This window comes from Peromyscus eremicus, chromosome 2, assembly GCF_949786415.1.
Source record: "Peromyscus eremicus chromosome 2, PerEre_H2_v1, whole genome shotgun sequence".
NCBI lineage: Eukaryota > Metazoa > Chordata > Mammalia > Rodentia > Cricetidae > Peromyscus > Peromyscus eremicus.
In genome coordinates this window covers 129,694,640-129,714,390 of record NC_081417.1, presented here as the reverse complement: position 1 = coordinate 129,714,390, position 19,751 = coordinate 129,694,640, and the positions used below count along the sequence as shown (strand labels likewise).

The following is a 19,751-nucleotide window of genomic DNA, read 5'->3' as shown; positions in this document are numbered from 1 at the left end:
TTTTCCTTTAACATCCCATTTAATGATAGGGAAACTAGGCCAAAAGCCTAACTGCTAACTCCTCTCCTGAAGATGCCTTCTAATTCGGTTCATGTTATTCTTGAGTGACTAGGCTTGTGCATATTAGTATATATCAAGTATACAGGAGGTACTTTGTAAATGCTTATTAGAAATGAGTTGTTCCTTATAATGCTTTTCTGTTCACAAGTGATTACATCTCATTTCTTTCTTAAGGTGGATGAGGTAGGCTCAGAAGGGCAAGTCCTCTGCAGTGTGAGAAACAAAAGAAATCTTCCAAAGTTGGGCCTTGGCTCACAGATATTCTTCCCACAGTCTGCTAGAGATCTCTCTTTGGGAATTTGTTGGCCACATCATAATACTCATCTATTCCATTTGGCTGTGGGCTTGTCACTGTGGTGGGGAATTGTTATTGTTAGAGCACTGAGTGAAAGATAAAAATGAGAAAAAAATCTACTTTGGCTGCTAATTGCGCGAACTAAAGTACTTCCAACTCAATTTTTGCGCATAAGCTTAGTGATCACCGAGGGACTAATGATAAGTCACAGAGAGAATGATGCCGAATTGTTTACTGTTATAAAATGAATGCTTGGCAGCAACCCCCACTAATTAGGACTTCTTCAAGCACAGAGAACTCCCACCATTGGTGACTTTGAAGTCAAGACATTGGTGTTCTAAGCTGATGGGTCGGTTTTTATTTTTGGTTGTAAGTCTAGCCTTTAACAGCTGAGCCATCTCTCCAGCCCCGATGGGTCAGTTTTTAAAGAAGTAATTTGATTAATTTGGTGGTTTCCCCACTTTTATCATAAACAACTTTTCAGACTTTTGGTTCCTCCCTTTTTAATTGGAAATAGGGTTTTGAGGTCATATTTTGTTTATTCATTTAACAACTAGTTACTCAGTGTCTATAGTTGATGCTTACTTGGAATTATTCACCACATCAGTCGCCTTCCCAAGGACAATTTTAGGCTCTTGTGATATATCTGAACAAAAGACAAGGATCCAGCCTCTGTAGACTTGACATTCTAACAAGGCCAGCAGTCTAAATTATAAAGAGTTTAAACAATGATGACTAAAGCGAGTTTATTAAGAGGTGACATTTTGGGGGAGTAAGTTGGGCAAGAAGACCACACTGACCGCTGAGGTGCTGTGAGGTGTTTGTGTTATCCACGTGTGGCACTCACGAGGTAGACCTTAGGTGTAGTTCCTTAGGAGCTCTTTCCCTTGAGACAGGGTTCCTCATTTAGCCTAGAGCTCATCAATCAGGCGAGGCTGGTTAGCAAGCCTCCGAGATCTGGTCTCTGCCTCGCCAGTGCTGGGATACCAAATGTGAACACTACATCCAGCCTTTTCACGTGGGCTCTGGGGTCAGGTCTCACTAATTTACTGACAGATTTATCTTCCCAGCTCAGAACTTAAGAGTTTTATAGAAGCCCTCTCCCCGACCTCAGTACAGGGGAAACCCAGGGCTCACACTTGGTCAAGCACTTTGCATTGAGCTACATCCCTGGCCCATCAGAGGATATTTAAACTTGAGACTTGTTTCATTTAAATCTTTTATACTTCAACATCTGTCTAGGTCTTGCTTATGTTTGTCAAGTCTTGTTCCCCTAAACTCCATCTCCAGTCCCTCTACAACTGTTCTTTTTCCAAAAAACTGTTTTTTAGCATGTATTTATTTGTGTGAATGTATGTATATACACGTGCACAGTGCACATGGGGAGGGGGCAAGTGCAACATGCAGGAACTGGTTCTCTCCTTCCACATTATGGACATTAGGGATTGAACTTAGGTCCTTGGGCTTGATGGCAAGCACCTTCAGCTCAGTCTCCATGACTTCCTATCCAATAAATTTAGAAGAAAAAGGGAGCAGTTTATATTACTAAAAATAATACACTCTCTCTCTCTCTCTCTCTCTCTCTCTCTCTCTCTCTCTCTCTCTCTCTCTCTCTCTTTCTGATACAGGGTTTCTCTGTGTTTCCCTGGCTGCCCTGGAACTCACTCTGTAGACCAGGCTGGCCTTGAACTCAAGAGGTTCCTCTGCCTCTGCTTCCTGAGTGCTGGGACTAAAGGTGTGTGCGAGAGAGAGAGAGAGAGAGAGAGAGAGAGAGAGAGAGAGAGAGAGAGAGAGAGAGAGAGAACAAACTGGCCAAGGAAGTGCAGCACAGAGGAAAATGGTAACACTAGAAGTGAGATGAAAACTGAAGGTTTGTAAACAGCTGACCGTGTGTGCTGACCCTGTTGTCACAGACCACACATTTGTCGCCACGGCAGCTTCATGAGGGTGCTCTTACCTCCATTCATGAGGAAAGCAGTTGCAATACACAGGCTGTCCCAGAGCAGGCCATGGCAAAAAACCTTCACATTAAAGGGTTTTAGACTGAGTGTGGGGGCGGGTGCCTGCCTGAACTCTCGGCATGTGGGTGGTAGAGGCTGCTGCAGGCTGATGGCCAGCCTGGTCTACATAAGGAGTTTCAGACCAGGCCAGCCAAGGTTACACAGCAAGACCCTGTCTCAGAAACAAAACAAAAGTGGGGGTTGGAGGAAGTGTTTCTCAGAGATATTTAATTAGATGGAACATATAAAGAATCCGATGTTCCAGGGGCTGCAGAGAGTTAAGAGCACTCGATGCTCTTCCAGAGGACCTGAGGTTAGTACCTAGGATCTATACCAGACGGCTCACAAATGCCTGTAACTTCAGCTGTAGGGGATCCAGCGCCCTCCTATGGCCTCCTTGGGGGCCTACATTCATGTACACACACTCCATACAGACATACATGTGTACACACAATTTTAACGATAAAATAAAGCTTTAAAGAAAGAGACAGATGTTTCAGTGGGTCCATACTTAGAAGGAAGTATGGTGATTCATCGCGGAGAGGATGCATGCTGCACACTGTTACACACTGGGAAGATGCAGCAGTGTCCCGTTAAGTGTGCTGTGGTGCAAAAACAACCCATTTAGCCATGGCGCTTAAGACTTGATGCCTGACACCTGTGCTCCGTGCTCCATTTCTTTCTTTTTTATCTTTTCCCAAGACAGGGTTTCTCTGTGTAGCCTTGGCTGTCCTGGAACTCACTCTGTAGACCAGGCTGGCCTCGAACTCACAAAGATCCACCTATCTCTGCCTCCCGAGTGCTGGAATTAAAGGCGTGCCCCACCACTGGCAGGACCATGCTTTATTTCTAAATGAATGCAAAGCAGGCTGCTAGTGTTAGAGAGCTACTAAGGACAGCTGTCCGGGCAGACACAAACTGCACCCCACAGCACTTACAGGGGAGACAGAGTGGGGAGGCACGCCTTCCACCAGCAGAGCCAGGGGGAGATGCTGAGAATAGAGCTTAGTGGACCTGCAGCTCCTGGGATTCCTGCTGCTTCGGCTCCCTGTGGGGGGAGCGGGGTAGGGAGGAGGGTGCTCATGTATGTCTCCTGTGGGCCACCCAAAGCATGGGCAGGACAGGGCTGCCCAGGAGGCTCAGTTGGGTGTGAGTTCCAAAGTTTGGGAGAGAGGTCTGGGCAGTCACACAGCCATGTGGAGAGGGTAGTAAAAGCACTTTCTTAGTGGCAGCGTGAGCTCTAGAGGACATGTTAGGAAAGTTTGCTCTGCTTTGATAGGCAACTAATGGCCATACATTGTACCAGGACACCAAGACAGCTGTCCAGTGGACTGTGCTTGAGGGTGCAAGTACTTGGGGAAGAGTCTCCGTGCCTTAGTTATGAGGCACCTGGGGCAGACAGGTGCTCCAAGTCTGTCAAAGTCAGCTGTCCCAGCTCTACCCTCCATGTACCATCTTTCTGCTCGCTTGCTTCTGGTCGTGGGCTTCCAAGCTCTAAACCACCACATTCACCTCAAGATGTGTCTGCTGTGGGATGTTCTGTATGGCAAATGTGTTGCTAATTAGTCAATAAATAAAACACTGATTGGCCATTGGCTAGACAGGAAGTGTAGGCGGGACAAGGAGGAGAGTAAAGCTGGGAAGTGGAAGGCTGAGAGAGAGAGACACTGCCAGCCACCATGATGAGAAACAAAATGTGAAGATGCCAGTAAGCCACGAGCCATGTGGCAAGGTATAGATTAATGGAAATGGATTAATTTAAGGTGTAAGAACAGTTAGCAAGAAGCCTGCCACGGCCATACAGTTTGTAACCAATATAAGTCTCTGTGTTTACTTGGTCGGGTCTGAGGGGCTGTGGGACTGGCAGATGAGAGAGATTTGTCCTGACTGTGGGTCAGGCAGGAAAACTCTAGCTACATGTGTCGGACTTCTGTCCTCTGCTCTGAGCTCTCATTCCTAGCCTGTACTCCAGATGTAACGTGTTACTGGGAAGCCCCACCACTACCATTAGGCACATGTCCCCTGCTACCAGAAGGGCATCAGAGTTCCTCCCAGGACATAGTAGCACCATGGGTTTAGTAGGGATCACATCACAAAAGCACATCCTAAAGAAATGAACTCATTAATTTATTCAATTTTCCCATGTGCAAGACCTTCTAAAGGAGTGTCATGGAGGCTCTCAGGGTGTGCACAGCCCCGGTTTAACATCTAGGCTTTAAATATTTTAGAGTACGGTAAAAGGGAACTACTAAAAGTTCTGAGAGGACATGAGGATCCACAACTGTGTGAGATCTCGGGGGTGGAGGAGCAGACAAGGAGTTGGGCTGGCATCACACAGAGGGGATGAGGAAAGACTCAACGTCGAGTGGACGTACATTCTAAGCCGCTGGAAGGACAAAGCTCACACACCTCTGCTATGGGAGGAAGAAGACTAGAATGCAAGGGTTGGGGTACGCAACTGGGGTTCATTCTTGGGGATACGTGACCAAGGAAGATGACCACTCTGTGTCCTTGGCTCCTTGCTTGAAGTACCATCCTATCAATTTTTAAACATTTTGAGCCATGGCTGAAGCTAGAAAAGAAGGGGAAATGGGGGAAACCAAAGATGGGATCAAAGTCCTCGGGTTGGGGAGCTGGAGGCCCCCTTCAAGTAGCTCAGGCCTGGCAGCTTATGCAGCGGGGCTTGTGGGAAGATGCCTCTCACAGAGCAAGCCCCCGGAGGAGTAGGGCTTGTGGGTCTGCGGGGGCTGGACCACTAGTGTCTACTCGTGGCTCCCACGGCAGCTGTACACAGCGCAGGGTCCACTGTGCTGAGGTGTTCGGAACCGTCCCTTCCGTTGAGACTCGAACTGGGTTGGCCTGGGTGAGGGCGTAGGCACAGCGTCACTCCTCCCAGGGGCTCATGTCCGTGTCGATGGCCACACAGTTGTAGGCGGCATAGCGGAGCTTCTCCTCGCATACCTTGGCACTAAAGGAGGGGAGGGAAGGTGGACAGGCAGGGCAGCTCTGCTGCGCCCAGGGGTGCACTTTGCTGCCCGCCACCCTTCCACACGAGGACGTCACCCCCCGAACATGAACCTAGGAAAACTCACCTGGCATAGTGCGGGAGGAAGAGCGTGCTGGAGCAGGTGGAAGACTCAGGCAGAGCATCTGTGGTCTCATAGCTGGGAGTTTGGAGAGGCAAAAAGTTAGGAGGAGCTGTAGCAGGATGTGTGTATGTGGAAGGCACCTCAGGCCCTTCTCTGTGCTCACACTCACCCCAGTTTGTCTGGGTAGATGTAGATCCGAGCTGGGAGGCGGCTGCGGCCTGTGACAAAGCGCAGGAAGCGGCTGCGGTCCTCTGGGTGGAGGAGAAGAGAATTAAGGCTTGCACTGATGGCGACCGGAGCTTCTACAACTTCTAACCCGCCCCTCCAGCCCACAAGCGGGTCCCAAGGCAATGCAAGTGGCACTCTGCCCTCTACTGACCATTGGTGAAATTGTTCAGAGCCTCCCAGAAGTACTGCACTCGCGTGTCAGATGGTTCAAAGTCCTCAAACCGAGCTGCAGGGGCCAAGGCAAGAATCCATTCTTAGGTCTCATTCTGCTAGTCCTTAAGTCTCGCCCTCTGGCTTCACTGCCCCATCCCCAGAACTCACTGAGCTTGCGCAGGGCATCCACAGTGACCTCCGGATCCCCACACACCTTCTTTTCCAGCTCTTGCCAGGTCAGCAGGTCCAGCACAGCCTGTGGTACCACCTTCAGCAGACCTGCCTGCATGGCTGCCACCTAGGGAGGAGGGGAAAGCCCGGCTGGGAAAGAGGACGCTCCTTTCAGCACACACAGGGGACATCTCTACTCACTGGTCAGCAGGAATGAGGGGCACAGCTATGGTGAGAGCTAGAATGGGGACTGGTAGTGGTGGCCTATCGGTGGGCTCCCCGGCTGTGCAGGGAAGGGGCTGGGAAGGTCCAGAGCTCCGGTTTGCTACCTGCTCCTTGCTTTCCTCTAGTCGAGCCTTCTGCACCAGCTGGATGAAGCGAGAGCGGTCCTCGTATCCCACCACGATGCCTGTGCCCCCAGGAATCAGCTCCACCACCTGCTGATCACTCAGTACGGTGGTAAATGTTAGCTCCTTCCCGAACTTGAACTCAAATGTCTCCTTGTCCATCCCTTCCATCACTTCCAGGAGCTTCACCTGAGGGTTGGGGAGAGAGAGAGGCGGGGGTGTCAGCTCTTCACTGGGGAGACAGTCTCTGTCTTCCTGTGGGTAATGTAGAGTGCAGAGACCAGTAAAGGGCCGTGGAAACATTGAGACAATACCCAGCCAGCCTTGAGGTTAGGGTTGGCACCCTGCAGGAAATGGCACCTGGCCTGACCCAAAGGACAGCTGGGAATTGGCTTGGCCACAAGGGAAGTCGGGAGAGAGAACATCTCGGACAAAGCTGAAAACTCAAAAGACCTAAAGAATGTTTTGCTTAGAGCCTGAGTGTGAGTCAGTGGCTGAGACACAGGAGTCAGGTAAGGCCTTTACAGAGTTCCTACTGCCCTAAGCCCAAAGCGGTCATCACGTGGTTTAACCGAGGAAGTGAAATGACTGACTCTGGCAGTGTGGAATGAGATGGACAAGAACAGAGACGGAGCATTAGCTTTCACAATACACAGCTGGGACAGCAGAAAAGGTGGCCCAAACCGTGGGGACAGCAGTGATGGGAGAATTAGCACACTAATGCCAGGGAGAGACTGGACAGGATGTGGTGGGGAGAAGAGTTAGGGTGACCCTAAGCCAGGCATGGTGGCTGGCACATGCCTGCAATCCAGCATTTAGGAGGTGGAGCAGGAAGATGAGAAGTTCAAGGCCATCCTCCTCAACTGCATATCCTCTACTACATGAGACCCTACTGCAAAGAGGAAAAAATAGGGCCGGCAAGATGGTTCCATGCATAAAAGCACCTGCCACAAGTCTCATGACCTGAGTTCAACTCCCAGGATCTCATGGTGGAAAAGGAGAGCCAATTCCCAAAAGTTGTCCTCTGACCTCTACATATGTACCATGGTGCACCTACCTACCTACCTACCTACACACATACACACACACACACACACATACACACACACACACACACACACACACGCACAAATATGCTAAAAAAAAAAAGGCAAAAGTCAGAATAAACACAAAAAGACCCTGCTGACTTTAGCATGGGCAAAGGGGGCTGGGGGTGCAGTTCTGAGCCTGGAGCCCAAGAGGTGGTGGACTGGGGATAAGGTGAAGAGTGCAGAGTGCAAGAGTCAGATGGGCCATCTTGAGATAGATACACATATGGCCCCAGGCTGAGGAGAGAAGTTCGAGCTGGAGATAAGGATTTTAGGAGTTATCAGAGCAAAGACAGCAGCTGAATCCATGGGAGTCGATGGGACTAGAGAGGGAACACATGTACTTGGGAACAGTGGGTCTGGGCAGAGGAAACACGGGTCCGGGTCCTGCTCACCAGCACGGAGTCCACAGCTGGGAAGTCTTTGCTCCAGCTCACCTCCTCACCAGACAGCTGCTTCCACACGAACCCAGGCAGGGCCAATACCTGCATGACAAACACATCTGTCTTCTCACTGAGCCTCTCAGGTCTGCAGGCCCTTCTTTCCAGGCCTGGGCTTAGCTGACAGGTGATGATGGTGTTACTCACCAGGAACTCCTTACCCCGAAGGGCAGCCCCCATCAGCTGTCCGATCCACTCATACTTGGCAAAGTCTCGGCAAGACGGATTAGGCACGTACATGTCCCGGGCCTCACCAGTGCCATTGCCCTGCCCCAGAGATAGAGCTATCAGCAGGATATGCGGTAGACCCTATTTTCCTACCACAGGTACCCTAAAGACTTCACCGGAAGTCTACTGCTCCCCCTCCACCATCCCTCCTAATGTAGAAGGATGCTCCTCTCCTCTGTGCAGAGGCTGCCCAGGTAATTCAGTCCCTCCACTGCCCCCTCCAGCTCCGTCTGGTTCTCAAGAGATTTGCAGAGGTGGCGGAAATTTGGTGGTGGGTGGGGAGACAATCACCTGGTTCGCCGTGCGCACGAAGAAGGGCAGAGGCACAGGGGTGTCCGCTGAGCTGGGGCACAGCTCTTCTGACATATCTGCCAGGCTGTCACGGAAGCCACCACCTGAAATGACAGAAGCTTTCCGCTGGGCTTTCATAAAGGGTAACAAGCAGGCTTCCTGTGTCTATTAGCTGGTAACCCCAGAAGGTGCTAACACTCTAAAAGGATAACAATTGGGGCCCATGTCATGGCCTCACCTTGGTCAATGATGCCTTCTGCGATGAATTTACATTCCCACCACTGGTCATAGCGCATGGGCCACCTGGAAATAGGGATGGGTGGATCTCTGCTATGCTAGGGCTGAGCTCAGGCACATTAACTGGCCCAGATACCAGCTAGGAAAAGACTATAGAGTGGGAATAGTGAGAGTTGTGAGGTGCAGTGTGTGGATGTATAGGCCCTGGGCAAGTCCCTAACCCTCATGCCGTACCTGTAGTCCAAGGGCTTTTCATACTTGTCAGAAGGCTTGAGGCCTTCATAAACCTGGAGGACATGAGAAAATGGGAGGTATATGTTAAAAAGCTGTCCCTATTCCTGCCCAAAGACCTTGCTCAAGTCCCTCTTGGACTAAAGCCCTAGGCCCTTTACTGACCCTCCCTCAGTCTAATCCAGGTGGGCCAGACCTGGGTGAAGACTGCATTCTTGCAGGCGGGGTCCCGAGAAGGGCAGGCACGGTGTTCCATGGCAAGGCGGCGGTTGATGTACAGCCGCGGCATGAAGCTGGGCTTGCTGCTTTCCGAATCACGAAGGCACTGTGCTACCAAGCTGGGCCGCTGGCGTGACAGCAGTAGGAACTGTTTCACTTGCTGGTGAGGAAAGGTGGCCAAGGCAGCCTCAGCGGACAGGCAGCTTTTGTCTAGCCCTGGGACTTTCCTCTATGGCTAGACCCAATTTTACCATCCCAGTCAAGTCTAGTTCGTTCTGTGCTTGCCTATAGTTTCTTCCTTAAACTAACCACAAAGTGGGACTCTGTAAAACAACAACAAATCTAGTATTACCTTACGAGCTATGTTTGTTTCTTGCTTTCTTTTTTTTTTTTTTTTTTTGGTTTTTCGAGACAGGGTTTCTCTGTGTAGCTTTGCGCCTTTCCTGGAACTCACTTGGTAGCCCAGACTGGCCTCGAACTCACAGAGATCCTCCTGGCTCTGCCTCCCGAGTGCTGGGATTAAAGGCGTGCGCCACCACCGCCCGGCTGCTTTCTTTCTTTTTATTTTTATTTTTGTTTGTTTTTCAGGACAGGGTTTCTCTGTATAGTCTTGGCTGTCCTGAAACTCAATCTATTGACCAGATTGGCCTTAAATTCACAGAGATCCTCCTGCCTCTGCCTCCTGAGTGCTGGGATTAAAGGCGTACACCACTACCACAGGCTTCTTACAAGCTTTCTAATAGTTCCACTGACATAGCTAAGTCCCTACTTCACACCCTGGTACACGAGGCTCTTGAGACACAGACTATGCTTCCCGTCAGCCCCCTTCCAGTCTCATCCACGTCACACTCACACCTAGCTGTATGTTTTAAGTCCTGTGGCGCTGCCGCAGCGCCCAGTGGGTACCTTTTGTATAGCTGCCCACCTGTGCGGTTCCTTCCCTCCCTCCTCTTGCCTATTTCACACACCTGTGGGGGAACTAGCCCCCCAAGCCCTAACTTTTCATCACTTGTGTCTGGCTTTGTTCTTGGTTTCCAGAAGCAGAAAGGGTCTAGCCCTAGGGGTTCCAGGAACTTTCTGCTAAAGAGTGAAAACCAGATGAATGGAAAGGAGGAACCCAGTGCCCAGGTTAGTACTGCAGGGTTCAGACTCACTTTAATCTCACTGAAGGTGCCCAGTGTGTGGTCCCATGCAGGTACCAGGTGGTGCAGGACACTGTCCAGGATCTTGATGAATCTGTGGTAATGGGTAAAGATAAAGAGTTTAGCGTGGATGCTGTGCAGTGGTGGTGCACCCCTTTAATCCCAGCACTTAGAAGGCAGAGACAGGCAGATCTCTGTGAGTTCAAGGCCAGCCTGGTCTACAAAGTGAGTTCCAGGATGGCCAAGGCTACACAGAGAAACCCTGTCTCAGAAACAAAACAAAACAAACAAACAGAAAGAATTTAGCATGGATGTAAGAGCCCAGTCTTTAATCCATAGGGACAGAGCGATGATCAGGAGACGCTCTGGCCCTCAAAGCAGACTAGTTTATTTTACCAGACTTTGGGGCCTCCTTCATGTAGATTCCCAAGGCTTAGGGAAAAGAGAGGCATGCAGGGCCAGCACGGTAACTACCTCTGCAGAAGGACAGCTCTTCGGTATAGTACTTCCGGGTCAGTGCCTTCTAGGCGTGGATATCGCACCAGACTGGCTGGCTGGAACAGGTCTGCATTCAAGCCTAGCTCCCGCTGTCTAGAGGACTTGATCTTGACCCCTCGAAGACGAACATCAATCCCGTCATCTGAGGGAAGGGGTCAGAGTATGGTCATTTCCTGTGACTGCAGCTTTCTTGGCTCTCAGACTTGGGAATGGCTCCTTAAAGGCTGGCATTTTGTCAGTTAGCCACTGGAGGCTTCTAGATTCTATCGCCTCTATGCTGTTGGGATGCCTGTGGATCCTAACACAAGTTCCTTTTCTAGATGAGCTTAACTATCCCTATGGCTTTAAGGTTGGCTTATACCTATCTCTGGCCCCATAGCTTTACCCTAACTCCAAGCCAATTCCCTTCTCTCCATACTGGCAGCTTGCCCCCAACCACATCCTCGGATTCCTTATAGCCTTAAGCCCTACCTCGACACTCAACGATTCGGATCTCGATGATTGGAAGGTGGACAGTCATGTCCTCCAAGACACAGACATCCCCAATCAGGGTCCTAGGAGACAGGTATAAAGCAGTTCAGATACATGCTGCCTTAGGCCCTCAGGGACTACTGGGGTTCTATTCAAGCTGAGCTTGGCCCCATTGCTAAGATCACACCCCACTTCCCACCCCGGGGCAGCTTGCTCACTCGTCAATGCTCACGTCACTCAGCTTCTTCAGGTTGTCCCCTTCACCCCCATAGACCACTACCCTCTTAGGCATGAAGTTGTCATCTGTGGTATCCACTGTGAGTAGCAGCTTCCTGAAGGTTCAGAGTATGTGTCTGAGTGAGTCTCTAGGCACCCAGAGCACACGGCTCACCCACCCTGTCCGGCCCAGAGCCCACTCACTTGACAATTGTGCCTTTCTTCATGGTAAGCCGTACCCAGTGTTGGCACTGGGACCCATCGCTCTCCCAGTAGGTGTCTGCATTGCTATCCGTCAGGCAGGACACGTTGAACTCCTCCTAGGGTAGGGGCAGAAAGGTGGAGTCACATCTGCACTGGGCAAGTGTTTGAGTTGGGGTGGGTGTGGGGTAGGGAAGGGTGTCTGGGTTCCAAGAGGAGAGGGACGAAGTGTGGCTTGTGGGGACGATGGTTTGGCCCCGGTTTGGCAATGGGAGTTCTGGACCTCGCATTGAGGAATGTGACTGTATGTAGCCACAGGGGGAGTCTCAGCACCCACCGTGTAGGAGGAAACATCTATGCTTTCCACATACTGCTTCACACTACCCAGGTTCTCATCTTCTTTGCCCAGGTGGTCATATAAGAAGTGGATCAGGTCCTCGTCGCACTCAAATGTCCATGTTGGGGGCACATAGCTAAGCAACCCCAAACCCCTGATTAGGCTGGGTTCAGGCCCTGCTCCCTCCTCTTCCACCCCACTCCAGATAACTCACAGTAGTCTTTGTATCGCTTCCGTGTAGGCCTCTGCTGGCTGAGGCCTGGACCCTAGGCGATGTGAGTATGTCAGGTCCACCACCTGTTCCCATCTGTGGGCACAGAGTCGGGTAAATGAGGAGGGAGGTATGGGCAACAGGACACCACCTCCAACGTCTAGAGTCTTCTCTAGAGTTCTACCTCCAAGCCTCCAGAAACCTTATCCCACCCCTTCCAGGTCTCATCAATGCCTGTTCTTGCCACCCCAAAATCTCACACAACTCAAGGTCTGGATTTGGGTCGCGCTTCCAAACCCCTTGCCCTGTTGGACACCAAGTCGCATTCTTTCCATTGCAGGACCTGAGCACCGGCCGGTAGTCTACCCCGAAGAGCTGCTGCTGCCGCTGCAGGTGGTCTGGAGTGTCGATGGGTACAAGGCGGGCCCCGCCCTCCGCCGGGCGACAAACCAGAAGCCAGCCTTCGTCCAGCCCGCAGTCACTCAGGTGTTCGGCCAGCTGCTCCTGCAGGGACATGCCAGATGGGGACAGCCGTCAGGGGACAGATGTCAGGGAGCAGCCCAGCGGCTCGCCCAGTCCAGCCCAGGGCAAAGAGCACCGAAAGCAATGCCAGCTCACTATGGGAAAAGAGGGCGGAACAACCACGGCTTTGGCCGGATCCAGGGGGGTCTTTGGCTGGGTCCCGGCCCACCGGGGCGCACCTTGGTCAACTTCACCCAGAGGCCGTGGCCGTTGCACAGCTCCTCGCCGGTGGTGCGCACACAAGCGCCACGCCGGAGCTCAATGCTGTCGCGGGCGGCGCGCAGCGGTCCCGAGCCGGTGCCGGGGGCAGGGCCCGCCGCACCTACACGCAGCCCCAGGCCCTCTGCCTCCCACACGGGCAGCAGCACGCGCGACGGTCCCGCTGGGTCCTTGTAGAGCTTGTAGAGCACCTCTCGCGGCACGAAAGCCAGCGCCGCGGGCAGCGGCAGCCCGGCCCGGAGGCTCCGCGCCGCCTCGGCCAGGAAGCGCACGCGACCCAGGAGCTGTCGGGGGGACTCGAGCGCCGCTCCGGGGCCAGGGCCAGCCATGGTGAAGCCGCGGAGGTGAAACCCGTCCGGGGAAACCTTGCCCGGCAGCAGCAGGGGGACCGCAAGCTCAGCTTCCCACCACGCCCTGCTCCGCCCTCCACCCTACTTGGCCGTATGTTTTGGATTAAGTGCACAGCCTATTGCCACCGTATGGTCAGGTGTACTCTGACACTCAACGATATTCCCTATTTTGTGACCCCGGCCCCGGCTAACCCAACCAGACTCAAAAGTAGACTCCTGAGGTAGGGTCTCACTATGCAGCACAGGCTAGTTTCGACCTCGCGATCCTCTCACTGGCTTTATTCAAGCTAGTGCTGCTACCCTTGTTCAAGCCACTATTCTGTCTTCCCTTGATCACTGCAACTACGATCCCCCCTCCCCCCGCCCCCGACCCCCTGTTTTTCTAGACAGTCTTTCTCTGTGTAGCCCTGACTGCCCCGGAACCCATTATGCAGACCAGGCTGGCCTTGAACTCACAGAGATCCGCCTCTGTCTCCCAAGAGCAGGGATTAAAGGCTGAGCCATCATGCCCTGCTTGAGAAACATCTTTAAATTTGTTAAACTATCTATCCTAGGGGCGGTGTGACTAAATGTTTGGTAGAATGACCCCTTCCCCGGTCACTGATAGGAGTGTTCAATCATTCTGGATAGATGCTATTTGTTGCTTCTAATCCCGGGAGACTAATATTCGTTGTCCACCTAAAAGTGATCACCGGGGGCTGGAGAGATGGCTCAGCAGTTAAGAGCACCTTTATACAGCCTTTTGTATCATTCCTTTGCCAGAAAACATTGTTAGACATTGTTAGACTCATGGATGGGAGTGAAAGCGAGACTTGGGCTAAGTTCGGGATTTCCAGGCCACAGATGGGAACAATTTTCTCATGCCACCTTAAGACGTATTGAGAAGTCATTTCTTTGGGTCGTTTGTTACTGCGCCGTAACACTAGACTTTACGGTGAAAAATTGTTGGGGTCCTACGGGCAGCAGGGAGGGCAGCCCCACAGCTGTCAGTGACGGAACGGTCACGTGGCTCTCAATATGGCGACGTCCCAGGTTCTCTTCAGGAAGGGGCGGAGCCTGGGCTGTGTGGGCGGAGATTCAGATTAAAGCGGTGACCGGAGACTGCTCAGTTACTGTTTACCATGGAGGCGAACAGGTTGAGGTGAGTCAACACAACTGCACGCGCTGTGGCTACCTTGCTTTCTGATCTGAGCCTTCCAATTCAGGGATATGTCCTTAAACTCTTATTTTTCTGGAGATCTCCCAGTACGAACGCAAATCGCTGTGATTCCAAATCTTCCAATCATGGAATAGAACCTTCCCCGCTCTCTGCCCCCTTCCCTAATCTCCATTCCAGGGACTACCTCGCGGGACTGCGTCCCTCGACTTTCAGAGGTGACTTAGAACGTCTGACTAGCACCTGGGACCATCAACTCTGATCCTCTCTCTCGTTTCAGGGATCACCCTGCCACTCGCGGCCCGGTCCCTGAGATTAACTTCTTTCCCCCAAACTCTTCTTACTGGATTTTCATTCCACCCCCCTAGTCCCTCCAGTTTGGGAAAGCTGGACAAACGTGTATGAGAGAGGCCCCAGTGGGGCCCCCTCCTAGAGTCTTGTGCGCCACTTGATAGAGAGGAGGCGGAATGGGTGGGGAGCCATGGTTTGCAAGCGACCTGGAGGCGGCAGATAGCGGTGCCTGACTGAACACGCCTTCCCCAAACCCCAGTCTAGCGTAATGACACTTACTCCTACCTCTCCTCTCCACCCGATCGCCAGACTCCAGAATTTTCCGGAGCTGAAGAATGACACGTTCCTGAAAGCAGCTTGGGGAGAGGAAACAGACTACACTCCCGTTTGGTGCATGCGACAAGCAGGCCGATACTTACCAGGTCAGGGACAAAGCTATGGTCTAGATAAAACTCTAGAAGGTGAAGTTCAGGGGCCAATGATAACTTTAGAAGACCTCCTGGGTTGAGTCCTGTTCTTCCTCTCCTCTTGCAGAGTTTAGGGAAACTAGGTCTACCCAGGACTTCTTCAGCACCTGTCGCTCTCCTGAGGCTTGTTGTGAACTGACTCTGCAGGTGAGAGCCCCACAAACGAGCGTGGGATTTATGCCCTCAGTGTGTCTCCCTGTTAACCTATTTGTTATTCCCTACAGCCACTAAGAAGATTCCCTCTGGATGCTGCCATCATCTTCTCTGACATCCTTGTTGTACCCCAGGTACTCAATCCTGATCCTGGAATGTGGGCTTAAAAAAAACAAAAAACAAAAAGGAAAGGAAAACACTCCTTGGAAATCCTCTGTCTTGTCAGGTTTCAAGATAAGTACATAACTGGGTAGAGGAAAACACTAAGAAATGGAGTTTGCCAGGGGTTTTATTCTTCTCTTTCCTTATCACATGGGTTGAATAGAACCCTTCCCTCTGCAGTTCCAGATTGTGAAGCCAGGTATTTTATTCCCCTTAAGGCACTGGGCATGGAGGTGACCATGGTACCTGGCAAAGGACCCACATTCCCAGAGCCATTAAGAGAAGAGCGGGACCTTGAGCGTCTCCGGGATCCAGCAACAGTGGCCTCAGAGTTGGACTATGTGTTCCAAGCCATCACTCTTACCCGACAGCAGCTGGCTGGACGTGTGCCGTTAATTGGCTTCGCTGGTGCTCCGGTAATTCTGCACAGGGCATGAACTGGAGCATGAAGAGGTCATTCTGGCAGGTCTGGTATAGACAAAGGATTCTGTGCTGTGACATCTTTGTATCCTTCTGCAGTGGACCCTGATGACATACATGATTGAGGGTGGCAGTTCAAGCACCATGGCTCAGGCCAAGCGATGGCTCTACCAAAGACCACAGGCCAGTCACAAGCTGCTTGGCATACTCACGGATGCTCTGGTCCCATATCTAATAGGACAGGTGGCTGCTGGTGCTCAGGTGAGTCTTTAGAGACAAACAGGCTGCAGCTTGGTCCGTCAGGACCCAAAGCAATGGCTTTCTAAAGTGGAGAAAGCAGGGATCTTAGTTTCCCTCCAGTGATCTGGTTGGAGTATCTAAGTGGTTTTCAACCTTCCTAATGCTTATGCTTTAGTACAGTTCATGTTATGGTGACCCCCAACCATAAAATTCTTTTGTTGCTACTTCATAGCTGTAAGTTTTCTAGTGTTATGAACTATAATGTAAATATCTTATATGTGACCCCTGTGAAAGAAATGCGTCATTTGTCCTTAAAGGCGTCGTGACCTACAGGTTAAGAACCGCTTGGATTCTAAGCCCTTTCTGAAACTGTCAGCAGGGCTTAAAGGTCTGAGTTTTTGGAAATTGAAGCTGCTGCCAGGATCTGGAGTAGGCAAAACTGCTTCTGCTTTTGCCTTTGCCTCCCAAGTGCTGGGATGAAAGGTGTGTGCTACCACTGCCCGGCTGTTTTCTTTCTTGTTTTTTTTTTGAGACAGGGTCTCATCCTGGATCTCACTCTGTAGACCAGGCTGGCCTTGAACTCATTGATCTACCTGCATTTGCTTCCTGAGTGATGGGATTAAAGGCATGGGCCACCACTTCCTGGCTTCTTTTTTGAAGGCAAAACTTTTTGAATAGAATTGAGCTCCTAGCCTCAGGGAGTAGGTCAGGGTTTAAAGTCACCTGAGGAGAATTAAGGCATAATCTGTATGTGGGCCTGAGGCACTTCTTTGTGTGTTAGGCCTTCCTTTTTCTTATCGCCTATCTACAGGCATTGCAGCTCTTTGAGTCCCACGCAGGACATCTCGGCTCGGAGCTCTTCGGCAAGTTTGCCCTGCCCTACATCCGGGATGTGGCCAAGCGGGTAAAGGCTGGGCTGCAGAAGGAAGGTCTGGCGCCAGTGCCCATGGTGAGGACTGGGACAGGCTGAGTGAAGGCCTGTAGCACTTTCAGGGCTAAGTCCTGCGTGGACTGAAGTCACCACTGGAGGGCAGCAGAAGAACAGCCAAGAAAGGCTACTGGGCACAGCAAGGCTGAGTCAGAGATCTGCTTTTTCTCCAGATCATCTTTGCTAAGGATGGACATTTTGCCCTGGAAGAGCTGGCCCAGGCTGGCTATGAGGTAGTTGGGCTTGACTGGACAGTGGCACCAAAGAAAGCCCGGTGAGTGATGGCGCAGTAGGCACTAGAGGTTGAGTAGAGGGGGTACAATCCCCAAATGTGAAGTGATGAGAATGTGGTGATGTATGTGCTTACAGGGAGCGCGTGGGCAAGATGGTGACCCTGCAGGGGAACCTGGATCCCTGTGCCTTGTATGCATCTGAGGTAATAACCGGGCCCAGCATGTGTGTACAAGGTTTTCTCTATGCTTTGTGCAAAGGTTGGGTGATCACGTGTGTGTGTGTGGTTTTATTATACCTGCTCCCCGTCTCCTCTATCTTGGTCCTCTAGGAAGAGATTGGTCGACTAGTGCAGCACATGCTGGATGAATTTGGGCCACAACGCTATATTGCCAACCTAGGGCACGGACTTTACCCTGACATGGACCCAGAACATGTAGGAGCCTTTGTGGATGCTGTACACAAACATTCACGTCTACTTCGACAGAATTAAGTATATGCCTTCCCCTCAAGTACCACCAACACAGGTTGTTTCCAGAAGAATAAACTTCCAGAGTTGGAGTGTAACATGTTCCTTTGTTTGTAAAGGTTTATGTTTTTATCCTCAGTTGTCCCCCCCCCCCCTCCTCTCCCTCTTACACACACACACACACACACACACACACACACACACACAGGCTTGGAACTATGTAGCCCAGGTTGGCCTTGGAACTCAGAGATCCACCTACCTCTGTCTCTCAAGTGCTGGGACTAAAGGTGTGTACCATATCAGGCCAGGCTCCTTTGTTCCTTTTCCTTATGCCTCCTCTGCATCTTCTTCCACAAGTTTCAGGGCTCAGGTATCAGTAAACATGCCCTACACCATTAACACCAGGCTCACACTACCATTGTGCTATCATCAGCCATCCAAGCCTGAGCGTGATATGATATTAGGTATACCTTTCCAGGTAGTTGGGGCTTTGGCGTTTATAGACAAAGGGTCAGGGTCCATAGGGCACAGGGCTTTGTGTCTCTGAAGGAAGGAGAAGACAGATCAAAAAGGGCACAGAAGTGGCTAAACCACTCTGGAGTTCAGGAGAGGAAGATGGAATCTAGGTAAACAGGAGCTAAGGAGACTTCAGTTTTGATACCACAGTAGGGAGAGTATAAGATCCAGAGCCAAGTTGCTCAGGACTGGCGCCTTAGGCTACTCCATCAACAAAGCATGAAGGCCTCTGAAGCCAAAGGATCCGCTGCCACTTCAGCTTACTGTGCATTATTTTCTGAGCATGCTCACTGATTTTCTCAGAATCCTGGAATCCTGCTTATCATTTGACAGTAGGACATGACTGTTTCGTTCCTAGAACAAGGTTCTGAGGTCAGAACTATAGAGATGGGTGTGATGTAATGAATTTTTCATCTGTCCATTATTGTATATCTCTAGGCCCAACCAGATCCCTATCCCATCAAAGGAGAGAAGGGCCTCATTTACTGATAGAACACAATTTCTGCTTTTAGAAAAATGATCTTTTCTGTGATCCATGATTTATTCATAGAAAAGCACTGAGTTCACATACTTGCTAAAAAAGGGCAATCATGATACAGAAATGGGAGTGGCTTTTCCCTTTGTTGCCAACCCATTGGGCTGAGACAGTGTAGGGCCCTTGGCTGAACAGTAACACATTCGTAGCCACAAACAGCAAATACAACTTACTGGTCAGTTTGGAATAAAAAAGATGACAAGTAGTTTTCCAAAGAAAAATAAAGTCAGACAGAAAGGTCCTTAGTTCTTATTCTAGCTATACCACCCTTCCCTATCAAACCCCACCCAACTAGGGAACTAAGACACAAAACAGTAAACACTCAAGACACCTGTATCCAACTGATTCTTCTGAATGCCCTTGCTACCTCCTGTAATTTCAGGCTAAGCCCAGGGGTCATGAAGTATAGGAACGTGATACACTGTGGAGCTCAACATGGGCTGATGGGGGTCACCCACTAGAACTAGACATCAGGGAGGGCAACGCTAAAGGAATACCAGCCTCAGCCTCCAAATCAGCTACCAGTGGGACCACGATGAAAGCAGGCAGAGGAAGGTTGAGGTAGAGAGTCAGAGGAAGAAAACACGTTTGTGTAAGAAAAGAACCGTGGAGTGAACGTGGCCAATCTTAATGCAGAGGGACACTAGTGCTTAGAGACTTGTTTGCTGAAAGAAGGTAAATAGAGGAGGCACAGAGATGGGTAACAGTGTCCGGCTAGCAACAGACTAAGGAATGGGCAAGAGAGAACTGGCAGAGAGAAGGCACACTCAATGAAGACACTGGCAGACTACATGTAGAGACCACTCACATAAAGACATACCATGGTCAGCAGGCATACAGTCAGACACAAACATCTTTATACACAGGTACTACCTGTGTGTGCCTAGACACACATACACTAAACATGTAGACATGAGTACACTTAACACTTAGATATGC

General features: G+C 50.8%; 2 protein-coding genes across 2 annotated transcripts; one reads left to right on the top strand and one right to left on the bottom strand.

Moving 5' to 3' along the window:
- Positions 1-4,461: 4,461 nt before the first annotated feature.
- Hectd3 (HECT domain E3 ubiquitin protein ligase 3) lies at positions 4,462-13,287 on the bottom strand. Its single transcript, XM_059254813.1, has 21 exons — positions 12,855-13,287; positions 12,497-12,657; positions 12,157-12,249; positions 11,943-12,078; positions 11,609-11,724; positions 11,407-11,520; positions 11,189-11,271; positions 10,694-10,859; positions 10,232-10,313; positions 9,055-9,237; positions 8,862-8,914; positions 8,629-8,693; positions 8,391-8,494; positions 8,019-8,138; positions 7,827-7,916; positions 6,326-6,532; positions 5,994-6,123; positions 5,824-5,898; positions 5,614-5,695; positions 5,448-5,519; positions 4,462-5,323 (listed from the first exon to the last, which is right to left on the bottom strand). Exons 1-21 carry the CDS (start codon positions 13,221-13,223, stop codon positions 5,239-5,241), a joined length of 2,586 nt encoding a protein of 861 aa, XP_059110796.1. The 5' UTR covers positions 13,224-13,287; the 3' UTR covers positions 4,462-5,238.
- Positions 13,288-14,215: 928 nt separating this feature from the next.
- Urod (uroporphyrinogen decarboxylase) lies at positions 14,216-17,859 on the top strand. The gene is made up of 10 exons (XM_059254814.1): positions 14,216-14,385; positions 15,001-15,113; positions 15,226-15,305; positions 15,383-15,445; positions 15,692-15,889; positions 15,993-16,154; positions 16,945-17,082; positions 17,235-17,335; positions 17,431-17,497; positions 17,624-17,859. The coding sequence occupies exons 1-10, from the start codon at positions 14,366-14,368 to the stop codon at positions 17,783-17,785; spliced, it is 1,104 nt and encodes a 367-aa protein (XP_059110797.1). The 5' UTR covers positions 14,216-14,365; the 3' UTR covers positions 17,786-17,859.
- Positions 17,860-19,751: the final 1,892 nt, after the last annotated feature.

What these genes read in the sequence shown, in the direction of transcription:
- Hectd3 (XM_059254813.1), bottom strand. Translation starts at nt 13,223, where the DNA reads ATGGCTGGCCCTGGCCCCGGAGCGGCGCTCGAGTCCCCCCGACAGCTC. An exon ending in AAGAAAGGCACAATTGTCAA is followed by an intron (nt 11,521 to 11,608) that starts GTGAGTGGGCTC and finishes CTGAACCTTCAG; the next exon opens with GAAGCTGCTACTCACAGTGG. An exon ending in AGAGCTGTCCTTCTGCAGAG is followed by an intron (nt 10,314 to 10,693) that starts GTAGTTACCGTG and finishes CCATTACCACAG; the next exon opens with ATTCATCAAGATCCTGGACA.
- Urod (XM_059254814.1), top strand. Translation starts at nt 14,366, where the DNA reads ATGGAGGCGAACAGGTTGAG. An exon ending in AGCAGGCCGATACTTACCAG is followed by an intron (nt 15,114 to 15,225) that starts GTCAGGGACAAA and finishes CTCCTCTTGCAG; the next exon opens with AGTTTAGGGAAACTAGGTCT. An exon ending in GTTGTGAACTGACTCTGCAG is followed by an intron (nt 15,306 to 15,382) that starts GTGAGAGCCCCA and finishes TATTCCCTACAG; the next exon opens with CCACTAAGAAGATTCCCTCT.